General features: G+C 42.2%; 3 protein-coding genes across 9 annotated transcripts; 1 reads left to right on the forward strand and 2 right to left on the reverse strand.

Moving 5' to 3' along the window:
* The first annotated feature begins 38 nt into the window (after window positions 1-38).
* Window positions 39-6,941, forward strand: LOC124186861 (exosome complex exonuclease RRP44). The gene is made up of 14 exons (XM_046578922.1): window positions 39-473; window positions 572-742; window positions 831-988; window positions 1,068-1,273; window positions 1,370-1,599; window positions 1,694-1,969; window positions 2,142-2,426; window positions 4,623-4,860; window positions 4,955-5,213; window positions 5,297-5,540; window positions 5,633-5,853; window positions 6,071-6,239; window positions 6,313-6,594; window positions 6,700-6,941. The coding sequence occupies exons 1-14, from the start codon at window positions 420-422 to the stop codon at window positions 6,844-6,846; spliced, it is 2,940 nt and encodes a 979-aa protein (XP_046434878.1). The 5' UTR covers window positions 39-419; the 3' UTR covers window positions 6,847-6,941.
* LOC124186865 (arp2/3 complex-activating protein rickA-like) lies at window positions 2,421-4,628 on the reverse strand. 3 transcript variants are annotated; one of them, XM_046578936.1, is made up of 7 exons: window positions 4,283-4,628; window positions 4,041-4,217; window positions 3,788-3,951; window positions 3,560-3,678; window positions 3,171-3,469; window positions 2,807-3,113; window positions 2,421-2,696 (listed from the first exon to the last, which is right to left on the reverse strand). In XM_046578936.1, the coding sequence occupies exons 1-7, from the start codon at window positions 4,339-4,341 to the stop codon at window positions 2,562-2,564; spliced, it is 1,260 nt and encodes a 419-aa protein (XP_046434892.1). In that variant the 5' UTR covers window positions 4,342-4,628; the 3' UTR covers window positions 2,421-2,561. The 3 variants fall into 3 exon arrangements, with proteins under 3 accessions (XP_046434892.1, XP_046434891.1, XP_046434890.1); XM_046578935.1 differs by having other exon boundaries at window positions 3,171-3,678; window positions 4,301-4,628; XM_046578934.1 differs by having other exon boundaries at window positions 3,171-3,678.
* Window positions 6,278-16,660, reverse strand: LOC124186864 (acyl-CoA synthetase short-chain family member 3, mitochondrial). 5 transcript variants are annotated; one of them, XM_046578930.1, is made up of 12 exons: window positions 16,615-16,660; window positions 10,048-10,213; window positions 9,683-9,972; window positions 9,481-9,577; window positions 9,083-9,291; window positions 8,750-8,978; window positions 8,565-8,675; window positions 8,294-8,493; window positions 7,977-8,122; window positions 7,645-7,867; window positions 7,355-7,530; window positions 6,278-7,269 (listed from the first exon to the last, which is right to left on the reverse strand). In XM_046578930.1, the coding sequence occupies exons 1-12, from the start codon at window positions 16,652-16,654 to the stop codon at window positions 7,171-7,173; spliced, it is 1,986 nt and encodes a 661-aa protein (XP_046434886.1). In that variant the 5' UTR covers window positions 16,655-16,660; the 3' UTR covers window positions 6,278-7,170. The 5 variants fall into 5 exon arrangements, with proteins under 5 accessions (XP_046434886.1, XP_046434885.1, XP_046434887.1 ...); XM_046578929.1 differs by lacking the exon at window positions 16,615-16,660 and adding an exon at window positions 13,048-13,435; XM_046578931.1 differs by lacking the exon at window positions 16,615-16,660 and adding an exon at window positions 11,732-11,813.
* Window positions 16,661-18,762: the final 2,102 nt, after the last annotated feature.

Genomic DNA, 18,762 nt, shown 5'->3' on the forward strand with positions numbered 1-18,762 from the left:
TGATGGTGACACGTGACTCAGGAACAGGTCACCTGATCAAAACAAAGCAGCTGAGTGAGCTTCGTCGATCAGAAAATAAATCCCAATGAACGTAAAAGATGAATGAAAACCACTCTGTGTGCTGAATCATTTATTCTGACCACCTTACAGCTTACGCTACACAATAAAATGATAATAAATCTCTTATGGCGTCAATGATAAGCGAGAAACTTGAAAATTTCGTATTCATTTTCAATTTTCTTCCTCACGCATTTTTATCTGGGTTTAAATTTATCCGAAAAGATAATTGTGAATATACGGAGAGCTATACCCGCCTCGTGCTTATTCCGTCTTCGTTGTGGTCAGAGAGGTTATGTGACATATGAGTCGTCGGCTGACGCTCACGTTAAGCGAAGCAAGAGTTTTAACTTATTTTCAAAATGTTGACTACGAAAACATTTTTCAGAAAAACAAAGAGGGGAAATATTCTCAAGGTTTGTTTAATCCGTAGTAAACGGTAGGCGGTGTCATCACACAATATTGTGATTACGAATTCTTGTGGTTATGTTATCTAATTGCACTTTTTACACAGATTGTCAGAGAGCACTACCTCAGGGATGATATATGGTGTGGGTCAAATCTGTGCTCAATATGTAAACACAAAAGCAAGGATTTAGTCCTTGATGAAGACCCTGAGTCGAAAAGTTCGTTATACCCTCAGGGACACTATCTTGTTCTGGATACCAACGTAGTTCTCGACCAGGTAATCGAGTTTTGAGTATTGGTCTTTAAAGAACTTTCAAGCAATTGAACAAGTAGCAAAATCTCAGTGGGTTTTTTTATTTTTTTAGATTGATGTTCTCGAAGAAGATGCTCTGTGCAACGTCATAATTTTGCAAACTGTGCTTGAAGAGGTACGGCACAGAAGTTCCAATGTGTACAAAAAACTGAGAGACATTATTGGCGATCCTAAGCGAAAGTTTTACGTCTTCGTTAATGAGCATCATAAGTGAGAATCTTCGACTCTCTAACAAAAAAAAAAATATGCCACAGCAAAGTTGTTTCACTTTTTCTCCCAAATATTTCAGGGATACCTATATTGAACGAGAACCACGTGAGAACGTAAATGATCGCAATGATAGAGCTATCAGAGTCGCTGCAGCTTGGTACCAGGATCACGTGAATGCGAGCAAAGGTGCTCGTAAAGAGAAGCAAAAGGTTGACGTTGTTTTGCTTACAGACGATGCCGCGAATCGAGATAAAGCGAGCGGTGAAGGCATCAACGCTGCGTCGAGTAAGTATACTTGCACTATTGAAGTCATCGTTAGAATTAAGTATAATAAGGTCATTAGAATTCCCATCGAATAAAAACTGGAAATTATTCCTTCAGTGCAAGATTATGTTGCATCGTTAATTGACGCTGGGTTCTTACAAGACAAGCTGTGTAAGCGGAACTATGTTCTCGAAGGAGAAAGCAAGACACCGCTGTTTCCACCACACTTGACGCCTGCTCAAATTCACGACGGTATAAAGAGCAGGAAATTGCTACAAGGAACGTTCCTTGCTTCAAGGGAGAATTTTTTGGAAGGAAGTGTGAATGTCGAAGGATACGAAAAATTTGTGAGCTTTGTTTTAAAGTACTTGGACTGTGATTTGTCTGTTTACAAGTGATATCTTCTAAATTTCAAGCAATGGCCTTCGTCTTTGATCACAGATATTGTTGCAAGGAAAACTCGCACTGAATAGAGCAGTCGACGGGGATATCGTCGCTATCGAGCTACTGCCCGAAGATCAGTGGAGTGTACCCTCGGATTTAGTTATTCAAGACGAAGAAGAAGATCCTAGTGATTTGCTGGAAGATGAAACCGAGTTGAAGGCTATAAAAGTTCCGAAAAACATTCAGAGAACGCCTACCGGGGTTGTGGTAGGCATAATTAGACGGAAATGGCGACAATACTGCGGTATTCTGCAGCCCAGTCTTGTGAAAGGGGTGAGTTTGCTGCTAGTTAAATGATTGCAATTGATTTTATCTTGCCACATATGTGTAAATACAGTATAAATCTGCTACATCTTGCACAAATTATCAATGCTGAGTCCGGCATTCAAATTTTAATATTTTTTCCGTACCAGAGTAAAAATATTCCAATGTTTGATTTTTGCAGAACGTGAGGCACATGTTCGTTCCGGCAGAGCGAAAAATACCGCGAGTAAGGATCGAAACTCGTCAATCTGAGAATCTGAGCAAGCAGCGGATTATAGTCGCGATAGACTCTTGGCCCCGCAACTCTAGATACCCTTTGGGCCACTTTGTCAGAGCACTTGGTAACATTGGTGATAAAGAAACAGAGAACGAAGTCCTCCTCCTTGAGCACGACATTCCTCACAACAGATTCTCAGACGCGGTCCTCAGTTTTCTTCCAAAATTACCCTGGCTGATAACCGAGGCGGTGAGTACTGATTTTTTATTTTATTTAAACGACAGGCAAGCGTGAGTCCTTTCTCCATTATATCTTCTTCCATTTATTTTCTCTACTCTCATTCCATTTTCACCAAGTTCCAAGAATTCACGGAAACACCGCTTGTCATTGATTTTTTCTCAGGATGTATAATTCAATTTCTCGCATGTCGTCCGACGCGTTCTCGGCATCCTCAGCGTTGCCTAAGGTACTATCGGAGGTAGGAAGGGTTGCGGCTGATCGAAGTTCTCCAAAAAGAGCCTGCGAACAGAAATGAAACGTCGGCGGATTCCAGGGTCTACCGGAGCCCCTTAAATTCCAGTTCACGTGACGGAGGAATAATTCCAAAATCTAATTCGTAATAAACGAACTTGCAAAACCGTTCGCATTTCGTTATGGAACTCGAAGCTCAGCCCGCCAGCTCCGTTGTTGTCCACGTTATTATTCAGCAGAGTAACTTCGTGTACTTCGTTTCTAGCGGCAGTGCTCGGCCCGCTAATTGGAGATAAAATGTCGTGATCCGAACTGCTCGCGGCTCTCAACAGAGTCGCCGGGTATAAATTGGAAACCAAAGTGCACCTCGGTAGTTCGCCGATGGTCAGGGGTACCAAGGACAGGTCCTCAACGTTCCCGGCAACGACGCATCTTCTCTCCAGGTTCTCATCCCGCCTCTCGAGTCTATTGAATTTCAAATCTTACCATCAACCTCGTGGTCAAAATCGTCTGGATTCTTACCGGCGACGTCTTTGGATCGACAAACGTTGCGCGTGCGATCTCTTCGGCAGGTGTGGCGCCACGAATGGTGCCACATTACCCGGTGCGGAAAGCGGTGGTGGCAGCGGCGGAGGCGGAGGTGGAGGCCTCGATGGGGGTAGCGGCGGCGCGCAGAAGGAGGGAAATGGAAGTGGAATAATTGTCTTCTCTTTTGGACGTTTATCAGCCTCGTTAACACCACTCAGGGGGTGAAAAGCTTGCGTCTGGTTAAGTTTTCGCGTTACCAGGACGCTCAGGTTCTCCAACGCGTGCTGTTTATTCTGGTGACAAAGGGAACGTTTTTTTAGACCCTCATGTTCCCCCCGATTCACATGCTCATTATAGAGGTGGCGGAAATTTCTTTCGTTTACTTTTACGTCCGTCAGTATTCCCTCCAATATTTCTGGTTTCTGGCTATTCTTCACACTTTCCCAACGCGAAAACATCGGCTTATCGTACAGCGCTATGGTACATTCCATTTCCCGTATCTCTGTACCAGATTCAATTATTTCAAAAGTCTTTGATTATGTCGCATCAATATATCAACCGATTGGAGCATAACGGAGTTTTTACTTTCTCTCGGTTATATTTCAACTAACCGTCATCCCGCAATCTTTTCAAGATCTTCTTCACTGTGATTTCTTCTTTCCTAACCGATTTTCTTTGCGCCTTTAGCTTTTCCACGTTAGCCACAGCCTCTTTAACTTCCGCAAGTATGCTTTGCAGCTCGCTCACGCTGCTCTCCAACCGATTTCTTAGAATGCTGAAACGATGTATAAGAGCTGAATAAAGAACGGCTCGTATGAGAATAAAAATAAAAATATGCGACGATGATATATAATTAACGCTCACTTGGGGTATTCGTAAGTAAGAAAATTCAGATCTCTGACGCTCAAAATGTACTTGATAAATTTGTCCAATTGATTGCAGAAGGGAAAGACGTCTGTCAGTGAAACATTGCGGTCCACGTCGAGGCTGGACCGACTTTCGCCATTCGATTGATCGTCCATAGTGACATTCATTTTATTTCTGGAATCCAATCCCACGCTTATTACGATTCGGGTCTATTTAGCGACAGGTGCATTTATTTTTACCTAGGAACCGGGATTGACCTTATAAACTCCCAGAAATATTGAGAATGCGTGTGTTTCATTGGGATCGTTATAGAGTTGCTCCATATCTCGCGAAATGTAACGGCGTTCCCAATCTTGAATTAACAGTCCATTTTGTATGCTGTGAAACTGTGCGGCCGTCGTCTATTGCCTGAATTACTGAGCTAGGAATGATAATTTTTAGTTCAATACTTTGGCGTGAGTAAGAATTTTGCCATTACTGGCAAAACAAGAGAGCGGGAAGCGTGTCAAATGTTGGTCCAAAGCCTACTGACAATTAGCAACTCGACTGACGCCTCGTTCTCCGATTTTTGTCCCTCAGGACGTTACCCAACGCGTCGATCTGCGGCACATAGACGTTTGCTCGGTCGACCCACCGGGTTGTACGGACATCGACGATGCCCTGCATTGTCGGGAATTGGAAAATGGGAACCTCGAGGTCGGGGTCCACATCGCGGACGTTTCTCACTTCATTCGTCCTGGAACCGCGCTGGACAAGGAAGCCGCGTCACGTGGCACCACCGTCTACCTCGTCGACAAGAGGATCGACATGGTTCCGGGTAAGGGGATTGCGCAATCGTTTGCAACACGCTTCCTTTGTTCGTTAATTCTCTGCCGTTATTGATTTTATTACCTCCCTCTTATCTCCCGCAGAACTACTCAGCTCGAATCTTTGCTCTCTTCGTGGTAACGAGGAGAGATTCGCGTTTTCGTGCGTATGGGAAATGGACGAAAAGGCTAATATAATAGACACGAAATTTCACAAGAGTATTATCCGATCTCGACAAGCCATGACTTACGAGGAGGCTCAGCTCAAGATTGACGACGAAACGCAGCAAGATTCCATTGCCAAGTCGCTGAGGGGCCTGAATAGTTTGGCTAAAAAATTGAAGGCGAAACGTTTTGAGAACGGGTAAATTTTACTCATAACTCGCATAATTTTTTTTATTTCATAAAATCATTGATATCCAAATAATACGGAAATTATCATTGCAGAGCGTTGGTTTTGGCCTCACCGGAAATCCGGTTTGAGGTAGACAGCGAGACCCACGACCCCATAGACGTTCAGGCGAAGAAGCTTAGGGAGACTAACTCGATGGTCGAAGAATTTATGTTGCTTGCCAATACTTCTGTGGCAAAAAAAATTGTTCAAGATTTTCCGGAGTGCTCAATGCTCAGACGACATCCGGAGCCGCCTCAGGCAAACTTTGATCCACTCGTGAAGGCTGGAAGGAACCGGGTTCGTTGTGGAAAAAAAAAGAAAAAAAAAATCGGGGTTATCTTGCCGTTTTTAATTTTTGATTTTCCGATCCATTTTACTGAATTTTTTAGGGCTTCGTCATAAATACTGCGTCCGGCAAGGAGCTCGCAACTTCTTTGAACGAGGCTCACACCGAGGATAACCCGTATTTCAATACGATGCTCAGGATACTGGCGACTCGATGCATGATGCAGGCTGTTTATTTCACCAGCGGAATGTTGCAGCCTGAAGAATACTTTCATTATGGTCTTGCGTGTCCGATTTACACGCATTTCACATCGCCAATAAGAAGGTGAATGCAAATAAAAATCCGGAGAAGCGAAACCCCGCATTTTATTTATTGTATTCTGTTTGTACCGGGGCGTTGACTTTTTTCGAATCAATATACCGCTGCTCATAGTCAGTTGAACAAATTCCAATAGCTTGGAAATCTCCTCGCCTCCGAAACATGGCATTTGAATCAATCGTTCACCCGTAATATCCGAATATCTGGATTTTCGGCACTCCAGGTACGCAGATATCATGGTTCACCGTCTCCTCGCCGTCTGCATAGGTGCCGATGCGACCTATCCCAACTTACTTGACAAGAAGAAGAACCACGAGCTGTGTTACAACTTGAACTACAGAAACAGAATGGCCCAGTACGCCGGCAGAGCCTCAGTCGCCCTGAATACGCACGTGAGTCAATTGGCGAAATAATTGTACAAATAATGTGATTTGATTGAATAATTTTTCTTCTTTGTTGGATTAGTTGTTTTTCAGAGAGAAAGTACAGAACGAGGAGGGTTACGTGTTATTTGTAAGGAAAAACGCCCTTCAGATTCTCATACCGAAATACGGACTGGAGGGAACTTTATATCTTAGTAAAAAAGGCGAAGTTTCACCTGTAAATTTCATTTATGACGAGGAAGACCAGAGCCAGAAATTCGAACACATTGTTTTCCATTCCTTCGATCCAGTCGTGGTCCAGCTGAGTCTTGACCGGTCAAACGTTCAGCACGAGAAGCTTGTGTTCAAGCTTGTGAAGCCAGTTGTAAGAGATTTCCTAGTCAGCTTGTTACTATGTTTATATATCCAGACACGTGTTCATTTCCGCACTTTATAGTTCATACTTTGATGTTATTGAACTCGTTTGCAGATCCCCGGATTCAGTATTCCGACGAAATCCGATCCGGAAATGGTTCCGAAATCGAATATCGTGCCCAAACGTAAGACGGAAGAAAAACCGACGGGCTCGGAAATTTCGGGCGGAAAAAGGGGTAGGAGAAAGAAGCAGAAAAAGTGAGATGAGAAAATCTTCGATTCTTACATGATGAACGATATTGAAGACTGTGTAATATTGAATGAAAATATATGGAAAGAAAAAGGTTTCAAGACAAACGTTCAGTAGTTTTGTCTTCGGATAAAAATTTATCAAAACACCAGTCAACACATCTAATTTATCCTGTCCCGATAGAGTTTCAATTCTTTTTTACTCCTTTTCTTTGTATGATTTTATTTTTCTTAAATTTGATTCGATTGATCTACAATCGTCAACATGTTTCATCACGAGGTAAGTAAGTGATTTTGATTTACTTGATTAACGAGATACACTCTGTATTTCACGCCTCTATAACTCTGGATCGGGTGCGTTTTTTGCGTATCCAAGTTTTTGAAGTGCCATTATGATTCCTGTATAGGCCGTCGGGTCCTCGATCGTGCTTGGAATCTGTATTAGGGGTGAAAAAAAAATGAAAAAAAAAAAATAAATATAATCGATACGGGCATTTTGCAGTGTAAATGATCTTTTGTACCTGGATCCGCATCGACCTCGCCAAATCAGCTATAGATTTTCGGCAAGTTTTCCCTGATCTCGTCTTCGGCAGTGCTTCGACGGATGCAGCAAGTTTGAAGGCAGCGATCGGTCCGATAAGTTTGCGAACTCGTGCTATTAGTTCCAGGTTAACTTTTTCCTCGTTCTTCACATCGTCTTCGTGCGAAGAGAAATAAAAGTAAAAAGTTTTAAAAGTTTAAACGCCTGCACAATTCCACGATAATTGTTGGACAGTATGCTATCAGGTGTTCCGTTACTACGAATACTTACCTCCTCTTAGAACGTACAAGCACAGAGGTATCTCGCCTTTGGTGGACTCTGGAACCCCGACGACGGCCGCATCAACGACGTCCGGATGCCCAAGAACAACGTCCTCCAAGGCAAAGGTGGACAATCTATGCCCTGCCACGTTTATAACGTCATCGTCACGCGCCGTTACGTAAACGAATCCAAACTCATCGATATACCCGGCATCCATCGTGTCGTAAAACCCCTGACGATTTGTCAAACATATAAAGTTACGAAAGTAACAATTAAGTGAGAAGGGTACAAGAAGAATATTTTCAGCTTATTGTTAACGACGAGAAAACCTCTCGACTCACCGGATACTTTGAGAAATAAGTTTGCCTGAACCGTTCCGGGGCCAAATATAAATTCGACATCGTACCAGGTGGCAAAGGCAACTTGATCACAATTCTTCCAAGCTCGTTTGGAACGGCGAGGCTTCCGTCTTCCCGCAAAACTTTAACTGGGATCAAGAATTAATATAATTAAGCATACAATATAACCGACGGACCAAAATCATTTAAAAATCAGTAAAAATCAATGTACCATTGTAACCAATGTCATTTACAGACCATTAAAAATCAATGCACCATTGTAACCAAAATCATTTAAAAATCATTAAAAATCAATGTACCATTGTAACCGGCAAACGGCATCCCTGCCGTATACGGAGGCAGATCTCGATTGTGACCTAAGCCTAGACAGGGGGCGGTAATCGCGTGCCCGGTCTCAGTTTGCCACCAGTGATTAAATATAGGAACTTTGAAGACGTTTTCCGCCCACGTTTTCGTCTCGAGGTCGCAATGCTCACCCGCTATAAATATTGTCTTGAGCCTGGAACGGTCGGTTGAAATTGAAATTTAATAAAATCAAAGAGGTACGAAGAGAGACATGCCGACACTTACGATTTGGTAGAATATTTCTTTCCCAGGGATGCGTCGGGATCAACTCTCCTCAAGACCCGAAAGGCGGTTGGCACGGTGAACAAGGCATTGACCCGGTGCTCCTCGATTATTCTGAAATGACGCATTGTTTCATCGTGGGTCATAGAATTATCAATACTGTGTTTGGTTTTAAATTCATTGCGAACCTGAAGTATTGGCTGGCGTCCGGTGTCCTGTCCGGCTTTCCTTCGTACATGACGCTGGTTATGCCGGCCAAAAGAGGACCGTAACATATGTAAGAATGGCCAACGACCCAGCCCATGTCCGAGGCTGCCCACCACACCGAATTCTCGTCAGTTCCATAAATGGCTTTCATGGTCCAAACAAGTGACGCAATGTGACCACCTATGGGTCTTTGAATTCCCTTCGGTTTGTCTACGCGTAAAAATTGACGGACTTAACTTAACTGCTTTGTTACGAATACGTTACCGAAATCGGCACGCGCCGTGCTTTCTAGCATTGTTAGTAGTTTTCCTTACCCGTGGTTCCGGAGGTATACAATACGTAGAGTGTCTCGTTGGCTTCGACGGAAACGCACGGATGAGGTTTACTGTTTTTTAGCGCCAAATCCCAGTCTATATCCTCGCGGGACAAGGGGGACTCCCAAACGTTACGTCTCTGGTAAATGATACTCTTGGGTTTCTCCACGGTAACCAGGTCCATGGCTTCGCTCAGTATGCCGGTGTATCTGTTATCCAATTCGCCACGTGTGCATATCAAAACAGAAATATGTGCAACCTGTATCCGTACACAATTCAACATGGTGTCCAGTAAAAAATCCGTGATAAATTCAAGGACACTTCCAAGACCACCGGACACCATGTTCGAACACTGCACGATATCAGCGACTCAAGTATTGCCGTAAAGAAGCACCTACTTTATAAGTTTGTTCGGTTCCAACCCACAGCTCGCAGATATTATCACTTTTGGTTCCGCGTGATCGATTCTGGTTGCCAGTTCCCTCGCAGCGAATCCTGCAATTATTCATTCCAGAAAATTGTTGCTCAGTTGTCTGACAACAGTGGTAACAGACTCGCATTCGGCATTGCAAAACTAATCGTAAGAGTCTGTCAGCTTACCACCGAAGACAACGGAGTGTATAGCGCCGAGCCTGGCGGTGGCCAAGATGGCCATGACGGTCTCGGGTATGAGAGGCATGTAAATGACGACCCTGTCGCCCCTGCGGACACCGAGATCGGCGAGGACCCCGGCGAGCAGAGAGACCTTGTCGAGGAGTTCGCTGTAGGTGACACTGCGGACGGTCGAGGTCTGCGGACTGTCGTGTATCAGGGCGACTTTGTCCCCGCGACCAGCAGCGACGTGCCGGTCGACGGCGTTGTGGCAGGCGTTTATCTCGCCGCCGACGTACCTGCGGGCGTGGGTGTTTAACGAATGTGAAACGAAAGGGGAGGATTACGCGGGAGGGCGCAGCTAATCGGCTCACCACTTGGTGTGGGGTGAATTCGAGTCGTCGAGGACCTTTTCCCACGGCTTGCTCCATTCAACGTATTGGGCTATTTCCGACCAGAATTCCTCGGGCTGGTCAATCGATCGTCTGATTACGTCTTCGTACACCGGGTACGAGTAAGGGTTCTCGTTTACGATATGACCTGCAAAGTTGAAATTTCACCTTTTTACTATGTTAACAATGGCCTGGCAGAGGGGCGAACCGGACGATCGTCGATCGTACCATACAAGGGGTTAATCACCTGTGAAATCTGGTGTACACTCTTTCGGAAATCTTGTGAAATCTCTTGGAATCTTTTGAAATTTGTTGAAATCTTTTGAAATTCTGATATCTTCTTTTGAAAAACCCCTTTGAAATCCCATGAAGTCTCTTGTAAATCTTTTTTAATCTCTGAAATCTTTTAAAAGCTTTGAAAACCCTTTGAAATTAGGCGTACGTCAAACGGACGAGTGATTAACCCCTCGGTACCATAGGCATGGTACACTGTTAAAAATGTTCGTAAATTTGCTACACATTTACTGCACAAAATTCTAGTAAGAGTAAAAATTTGGTATTTGAAAGTAAATTACTCAACATTCTCATTGAATATGCAATCAGTTTTCTTAATTTTTGTTCCTGCTTAGAAAAACAGAAAAACGTATTTTGAATTTATTAAATTGCTGTGGTAAATTTGTTATATTTGTATATTTACTGTACTTTTACTGTACGGCATTTGGAATCTACTAAACATGGTGCTGAAATTACCAGACACATGTACAAAAAAATTCGATTAGAACTGTTAAAATTAAAAATATATTGCGGCAAATGCAATCGATGTGCATCTTTATTCATTTTGCTCTACAATTAGTCTGATTTCGAGCTTTTTAAAATTGAATTCCTAAATATCGAACGCACTTTATTTGAAAAGTTTTTTAACCAGATTTAGAAATTACAAAATTTTCTGCTGGATTTACTCAACTTGTGCAGGTATAAATTTTATACGAAATCCCTGTCAGTATCAGATGCAAGCAATGCCCAAAAATTTACCATGTAAATTTTGGAATTATTAATGAAATTCGAAATTTGTGACAAATAAACCGTAACTTGATTCACACGTTCTGCAAACCGACTGAATTTGGCTAGTTATTGGGTTCGTGAATTCATTCAAAATTGTATTGTGAGTAGGAATTTTGAAAATATCTCAGTCGTAAACCATTATTGAGCGTATTATTTGTCATGCCCGTGCAGACCGTCCATTGTATTATGAATCAAATGAAGTCATCACCAGGTGGGGCGTATGACTAGTAATCTGTACAATGTGAGCGAACAGAGTTCGAACCCGGATAGGAACAAATTATGCGGTAATTCTGCTATTCGATCCAAGATGTATTTTGACCAAGTACAACTACTGAGAAGTTGTTAAAATGACGTTGGTGCTCACAAAATAGTCAACGAAATTAAGTATCGAAGCGGTTTTTATCGACTTTGCACTTTGTAGTTTTGGTATACATTTACCATAAAGTTACAATACTATACTGGTATACTACTAATGATATCCAATCACGATATTTACCGCACTGATCTTTGGTAATTTAATTAAACAGTGCTATTAATTACTAATCGCGCAATTATTAGCAGTAAAATTACCTAATGCATGTATAGTAAATACACAATACCGAACCTGAATAATGCTTCCTGTACATTTTTAGTAAATTTACAACAGAAGTTTTTAACAGTGTAGCTGTATCGTAGAAAGGCTAAGCCGACGTCTTACGACTCGATAAAATGGAATACTCGTCATCGACGATGGTATAAAGAAAGTAGAGGGGCATATGTTGGTGGGTTCAAGGGTAGCGCCATGTGCGTAAGGTATTATAATGCGATTTGGTTTAATGTTATCGAACAATGGGCGATGAATATACCGCGAGCGAGGACCGTTGTTGCGTCAACAATTCACAATCAGCGGTTCGATTTCCTCGTTGTAGAATTATTCTAGAAATGCGATTCAACAAAAACACGGTGGCGAGCCATGGGGGGGGGGGGGGGGGGGGCGTAACCTGCACGCGCAACATTCTACATTCGTGGTTGTAAAGCGTTCGACTCGTTTCAAAAATTTCACTAAATTTAAAAGTTTGATTAGATTTTTGGTCGAACGAATATAACTCGAGGCGTATAAGATCAACGCCGGGATTGGTAAACATACCGCGAAGCGGAGGCGAAATGAAAAACAAAACACAACGGAAAAAAAGGAAAAAATAGAAATAAAAAGACGGTGAAGAAAAAATGTGCGTTAACCCTTTGCAGCACAGCGTCTCATGTAGAAGATACCTTTGTTAAATCGGTTATTCAATATTTGTATTCAATTTTTGAGATGTAGTTGTATTTTTTTTTTTTTTTTTTGCATAATTCGATATCTAAGATGTCGATGTTGATGTTTTAACAGGGATTATGATGATTCTGCGAATATAGTGAACGCTATAAATAAACAAAGTGTTGAATGCAATGCCTGTTTTTACAGAATAAAGATATTTGCGGAAAGGTTGTAGGTACTAGAAAAGTGAAACTCGATAATCTTGGGTTTTTGAGGTCGCTGAAAACAAATCCGATGATAGAATTTAAAAATTCAAGATGGCGGAACCAATATGCCGGACTGAAAATATAAAAATTGACCATATTCGCTTATATTGGATCCACCATTTTGAATATAGAAAATTTCTCAGATCTCACCCCATTTTTTAAATCAGCCACCTTGAGAAGCCCCGTGTACCCAGTTTCAAGGAATTTGACTTCAACGAAAAAGGTATGCCTCGAAAGGTCGAACCGAATCGAAAGATCCGCGAGATGCATCGACGATCGGAATACTGAATCGGCGAGAAAAAAAAAGAAAAAAAGAAAAGCGTATCGACCCGCGTAGGAATGATCATGATTCGAATGAAATTCCACTTGTGCAACTTTCAACGAACCGCCGGGCTCCTCCCCGCAGCAGCAAAAACTCACTGTCTCCGTTTACCACCCTGTGAGCCTTGACGTGCGATTGAAACGGTGTTTTCGCGGCCTCCTCTACCCGGGGATGAACAAATTCACCGTTCACTTCTCCCAGCATCATCTTCGTCGTCGTTACCGTTTCGTCAAGACGTTGTAGATCCACAACGGTGGACGATCACGACTTCGCCAATGAATCCGAATACTGTCAACACTCCTTTCTTCTACTACCTTTCAAACTTGTATGAAAATGAATCTGTCGATTTCTTGCCAACGATGCCTCCGCTCAATAAGTACATCACAATTTTGAAAACAATATCTTCGGATCCTCGTTTTTTTACGAACAAAATTTTCGCAAGGATCAAGTCGCCAGAGTCGAGTACTGCAGCCCCGCTGACCGGCTTCCAACTGACAATTTTTAAACAAACCTTTGCTCAGAGCACCAGGTGGAGACGCGAGGACACGTGGACAAGGAAAACGTCACGTGACGCCCATTTCCTGGGTGACATTTCACCTCGAGAGTCCAATGGTCAGCGACTTAATTCAAATTAGTCGATCGCTTACTTAGCGCAGCTCCGAAGAATTGGTCTTCTGTACCAGTTACGTACCTACGCTGACGTCGCCAACGAAACCCACCGCGAAATTACTTGCACCGGGTGGCGACGATTCAACAACAATTACCTTTTAGAAATGCCGGGAAATCGAGATTTTCTTATTGTTGGTGAGAATGCGGTACGGAATTGTCTTACGAATAACACGACTCGTCGCAGAGTTAAACCGACCGAATATGCCAGGTTGTCGATGTGACGCACAACGATGTGATGCGAAAAATCATTGTTTGAGGTTCTCTTTACAATTCAGGGTTTCTCTTGGCGTATTTTCGAAGGAATCGGGGTAGCTTAAGAATGCATAAAATCGATAAATACTCAATATTTGACCATCTCGTAATAACATTACGAAAAAAGTATTGATTTCCAACTGACAAACTTCGCATGAAGATTTTGCGACATTTTTCATTTTCTTGGTTAAAACCATGAAACGGAACGCAACGATATTGAATATTTACGAGTGTCAATCTTTGTTAACGTTTTTTTTTCTTTTCGAAGAATATACTTATGGTGTACTAAAATCGCTAATGCATGAGAAATGTACATACGTATACATTTATGTATATCAAAAAGACACAGATGACAATAGATGTTCTTCAAATAAGAACGTAACAAAATGAGAGATATAGTGAGTAAAATATCAGCTGATTTTTAATTTTCCGTAACAAAATAATTTAAATATAATCAAGTATAAATTATCAAACAACTTTTCCGTTACGAAGACTTACACACACTGAAATTTACGAAATTGTGGTTTCATGTACACTGTTTAAAAAAAAAACACAAAATAACCGATTAATCGATTAATTTTTACCGATTCAATCGAGTCACGTTCGATTACTTTTTCAGACTCGATTAATCGATGCATCGATCATTTTTAGCTTAACGGGCATCGCTACTACGGGAGCTGTTGCAATCGGGAAGCATCTGCGACGAATTTAAATTTGTGTCGCAGGTTGAATAAAATCCTTGCGATGTTTGCCAGTCCTTAATTACCAGGAATAATCCTTTTCGCCAACGCAATAAGCTGTTCATTTCATTTCTCCTTGCGCGAAAGGCATTGTATATACGTATAAGTTACAGATGCGCGTCTGTCCCGGAGAAGAGCTACGATATTTGTCGAGCGAGACATTGGTACGTCAACGGAAGAACTACGCATCGTATTTTTCGAGCGTTCGAAAAATTTACGGGTAATACGTACGTGTATACGTACACACGTGTAAAGAAAAATACTTGGCTCACCGATGTGAAAGCGATGGAAACAGAACGATAGCACGTATTTTAATACTTTTTCAAACGCGTACCGGTTATTTGTGTTGTGAAGGTGGGGGAATCAGTCCATGTTCCGTTACATCACATGCCGTTTATTATTCGTTTCCAGCAATGTACAACGGTCGAAATCTTGATCGTCACTGCTCGCACTGTCTTAACCGAGTACACAACTATTCGCACTTACATATCTCTATACCTATATACCTATACACATATCTCTATTACCTATATATCTATACTACTCATACCCGCACTGTACATACATACCAATTTGTTTCGTCGGCATCCGTACCGCTAGGCATATATGTACGTACGTGTAACGCGAATGTGTACGTTGGCATGGAAACTCAAATTTATGCACGGGATGTACCGCCAAAATCGATTTTCCGACAGACGATCTCTCATACTTTCTTTTCCAAAATTATCAGCAGCTAAGCGTAGGTTACGGATCGCAGGAATGCGTCGAAAAATAATGCAAGTTTGTTGCGTTCCGGTATGTATAAGGGCATTGCAGTCGCATCGTTTCGTTAGCGAAATAACCGGCAACGTGTTTGTGGGGTCTTTTACACCGAGTCGCCACAAGCGTCACTCAGAATTTTATCGACCGTTTAGGGGGTTGCGATACATCCCTTCTAGAGTACGTGTATACCGATTTTAGAATATCTTTCATCGTGTTTTTCCATATTTATATTACTGTTAAAGAAATCTACAAAATGAAAAATATCGAGATCTCAACTGAATATACGTTCACCAAATTTTTGGCAAAAGACTCTAATTCATTAAGTATAATCTACGCACAAGAGTCCAATGAATACAGAGAACCTTTGGGTAAATTCACTCGAGTTTTTGGAGCAATCGTATTTGCGACAACGTATAATAATATTCGTGAGATGCTATCACCCGTGACATAACTTTAATGCTACCGTTACATCGTGGCAATGTAACGTGGTTACACGGTATTGATAACGATGGACGACAAACGGGGGCTAATCAGCTGTACACCACGTTACATTGTTTCGTTTCTAAGTATACGATTGCCGGGTGCCTGTAACGTACGTAAAAAGAACGTTCAATCTATTAGACCAAGTTCGGCACCGCACAAGCATTTATCAAGACACGAGTACTTTTTAAAATACGCTTCGCACAATTACACCACGTAATAGCTGTAGAATACAACTAGCGTGGTGACGCGTATCAATTACACGTACAGTGCGATTTACCCTATCCGAATGCATGATAATGCTGACTCTCTCACGGTTGGCACGAGAAAAGTTGAAAATACAAAGTTCCCAAGCGTCGTCTTACGTTAGTCGTCCATGTAACCCGTACAACGTGTTGCCGAGAACGCTGAAATTGCAGTGCGAAGCAGACGCACGGTGAAATATATCATCTGCTGCAGCAAGCGTGATAAGATGGTGGGAAAGAGCAGGCATCCGGATATGTACGTGGTGAGGCAGCCCAGCCGGCGGTGTCCCCCATTTATATCTATTAGATCGGCAAGGCTGGTCCGGTTGCCAGAGGTCGGCGGGTGGAGTTTTCCCCCCGACGCATCAACACTTGGGTGGTGCACCGTACGTACCTCGGAAGTAATTTTTAAAGTTCAACGACACCAGCCTCGCCTCGCCTCGGCGGACTCGTGCGGTAAACAAAAGTGTAAACAGATTGAAATTTCCTCATTGGGGAATAAAAGTTTTATACTTACTTCCCAGTCGCCCGGCTGCTCCGGCATCCATCCGCCGCATAAGCTGCAGACACCGAGCTTGCAGGCAGCCGGGTAATACCCTGTGATACGCTTAAGAGTTCGTTTGATAAGCTGCTCGGCCAACGAACGCGGAGAACAAACACACGCATTGATGGCTGTAAGACTGGAGCAAATAGACCGGGAACGAGAGGAACGAGGGCGGACGAGCGAGATGAGAGAAACATCGACTCGCGGAGTGACCTCAAGGAGCGGGCCGCAAACTCCTCCGCCTTTTTTTTTTTTTATTTTACCCCCAAGCAATTTTTATCCGTAAGCTCGGTGCCGATGTCACAGCAGCGTGCCCGTAATCATCTTGATCGGAAAAACTTTTTCACTCCCCTCACTCCCTCTGCGGCCCAACTCGTTGATTCTACCATGCAGCTGCCTCGTCGCACCTTCTCCGAATCTTTATTTTTACGGGGTCAAGACCACCGGTGAAACCCGGCGAAAGTCTACCCTCGTGTATTGTAGGGCATCGGGAGAAAGAATAGAATAAAGTAGAACGGGATTTATTATTATCCGTGACAATGTTGGTCAAAATGGAAGCTTGGCACAGAAAGAACTTGAGAATAATTAGGTATTGTTGTTGCAAAGAAGGGATGGAGAGGAAAAAAAAAGTGCAATTACTCGTGGGTATTTCGACAGGTCGTAGGTAGGTTAGGATGTTCAAAAGAAAAAAGAAAAAAAGGAAAAATTTTATTTTATTTTATCATATATTCAAGATAATTCGACGTCTGCAGGTAATGATCGGTTAGAGTTTGGAAAATTCTATCTCGGTACTTTTTTTTAGAGCGTGAAATTTCCTGTGAGAATCTGTATTCGGATCGTTTGTAAGTAAAGCTGCTTACGAAAAGCAGAGATTCAAAGAAATTCCGGTTTTTTTTTTTCAAGTGTTATTCAAGTGAAAAATGGAAAAAATAAAATAGGCACCTGTAAATATCAATTTTAAGAGCTCATATTCAACTGAGACATTCTATTTGAGATACTCCAACAAACCTTTGATTCGCGTTTGAAGAAAATTTTTTTTATTCTCTTTGGAACATCCTAAGGTACATAACCACGAGTTTGAGAGTCTCGAGAATGAAATAGGCACGTAGTTACAGGTGGACGCGGACGCGCAAGCTAGCGAGGGATGAATGATAAAGATTAAAACAGAGCCTGGCCGCAGCTGGAATTGTTCGATCCGTTATGAGGTAGGAAGTAGGCATATCCGCGGTGCAGTGCGGAGTAATGAATTTTTCAACGCGGTAAGAGTCGGAGGAGGGCTATGAAAAGGAAATGAGACAAAAAAAAATTTTTTTTAATGATGAGAAATAAAAATAAACTAATAGGGTTTTACGTAAGAGGGAAGATTCGAATGAATACATACAACTGTAAGCGAATGACATTGGCCGTTAAATAGTGTAACAAGAATCGAAGTCAACGACGCCGTCAATTTTGTCGATAATTTATACCAATGTATTCGAAAAGCAAATGGAGGCGTTGATTTTTATTCAATGTTTAACATCGCGATAACGGCCCGGTCTTATAAACGAAGCAGTATATGCACGGCGTTAGGTGTTACAGCTGGGTTTTGCGTGCCGGATGCGTATCGACCTGAATCATGATCCGATTTTTTCCCACACAGATCGAGTAAAATCAGTCGTACATTCAATTGGCCGAACCGCCGAACGCGTTGTTAATCAACAAAACTGTAATCATCTCTTCGTCGGAGGGACGCGACGCCGAGCCGACGCTCGTCGATGGCGATAATCAACTGCCGATAACCAGAGTTGAAATTATAACCTCGCTTGCGGCTTTGCTTCTATTACAAAAAAATACCCACGCATTTCACAGCTCGGAGACAATGCGACGTGAGCGGAAGAAAAATTCGGAAACGGTGTATAACGGATCGACAAAGAAAAAAAAAAAAAAACGAATTCGTTTTTGAGTTTATATTTAAATAAACGAATTTTAATTCCCTATACATCGAATAAAAATCAAAATCTTGATTTATCAACGTAAAAAAGACACGAGCAAACCTTATGAGTTCTGAACGAAGATTCTGGTTAACATTCGATGTAAAGAATCAAAATTTATCTGTTCAAATAAAAACTCTAAAAAGAAAAA

The sequence above is a fragment of the Neodiprion fabricii genome, chromosome 7 (genome assembly GCF_021155785.1).
Source record: "Neodiprion fabricii isolate iyNeoFabr1 chromosome 7, iyNeoFabr1.1, whole genome shotgun sequence".
Taxonomy (NCBI): Eukaryota; Metazoa; Arthropoda; class Insecta; order Hymenoptera; family Diprionidae; genus Neodiprion; species Neodiprion fabricii.

Bases quoted from the DNA above. Each gene is read 5' to 3' on its own strand.
- LOC124186861 (XM_046578922.1), top strand. From the start codon at position 420: ATGTTGACTACGAAAACATTTTTCAGAAAAACAAAGAGGGGAAATATT. The intron at 5,214-5,296 runs GTAAATTTTACT...TTATCATTGCAG, and splicing joins GCGAAACGTTTTGAGAACGG to AGCGTTGGTTTTGGCCTCAC. The intron at 6,595-6,699 runs GTAAGAGATTTC...ACTCGTTTGCAG, and splicing joins TCAAGCTTGTGAAGCCAGTT to ATCCCCGGATTCAGTATTCC.
- LOC124186865 (XM_046578934.1), bottom strand. From the start codon at position 4,341: ATGAAACACACGCATTCTCAATATTTCTGGGAGTTTATAAGGTCAATC. The intron at 4,218-4,282 runs GTAAAAATAAAT...ATTGGATTCCAG, and splicing joins AGGTCAATCCCGGTTCCTAG to AAATAAAATGAATGTCACTA. The intron at 2,697-2,806 runs GTTCGTTTATTA...TTCTGTTCGCAG, and splicing joins AAATGCGAACGGTTTTGCAA to GCTCTTTTTGGAGAACTTCG.
- LOC124186864 (XM_046578928.1), bottom strand. From the start codon at position 10,433: ATGGGATTTCAAAGGGGTTTTTCAAAAGAAGATATCAGAATTTCAAAA. The intron at 9,292-9,480 runs GTAGGTGCTTCT...ATTGGATAACAG, and splicing joins GAACCGAACAAACTTATAAA to ATACACCGGCATACTGAGCG. The intron at 8,494-8,564 runs GTAAGTGTCGGC...CGACCGTTCCAG, and splicing joins AAGAAATATTCTACCAAATC to GCTCAAGACAATATTTATAG.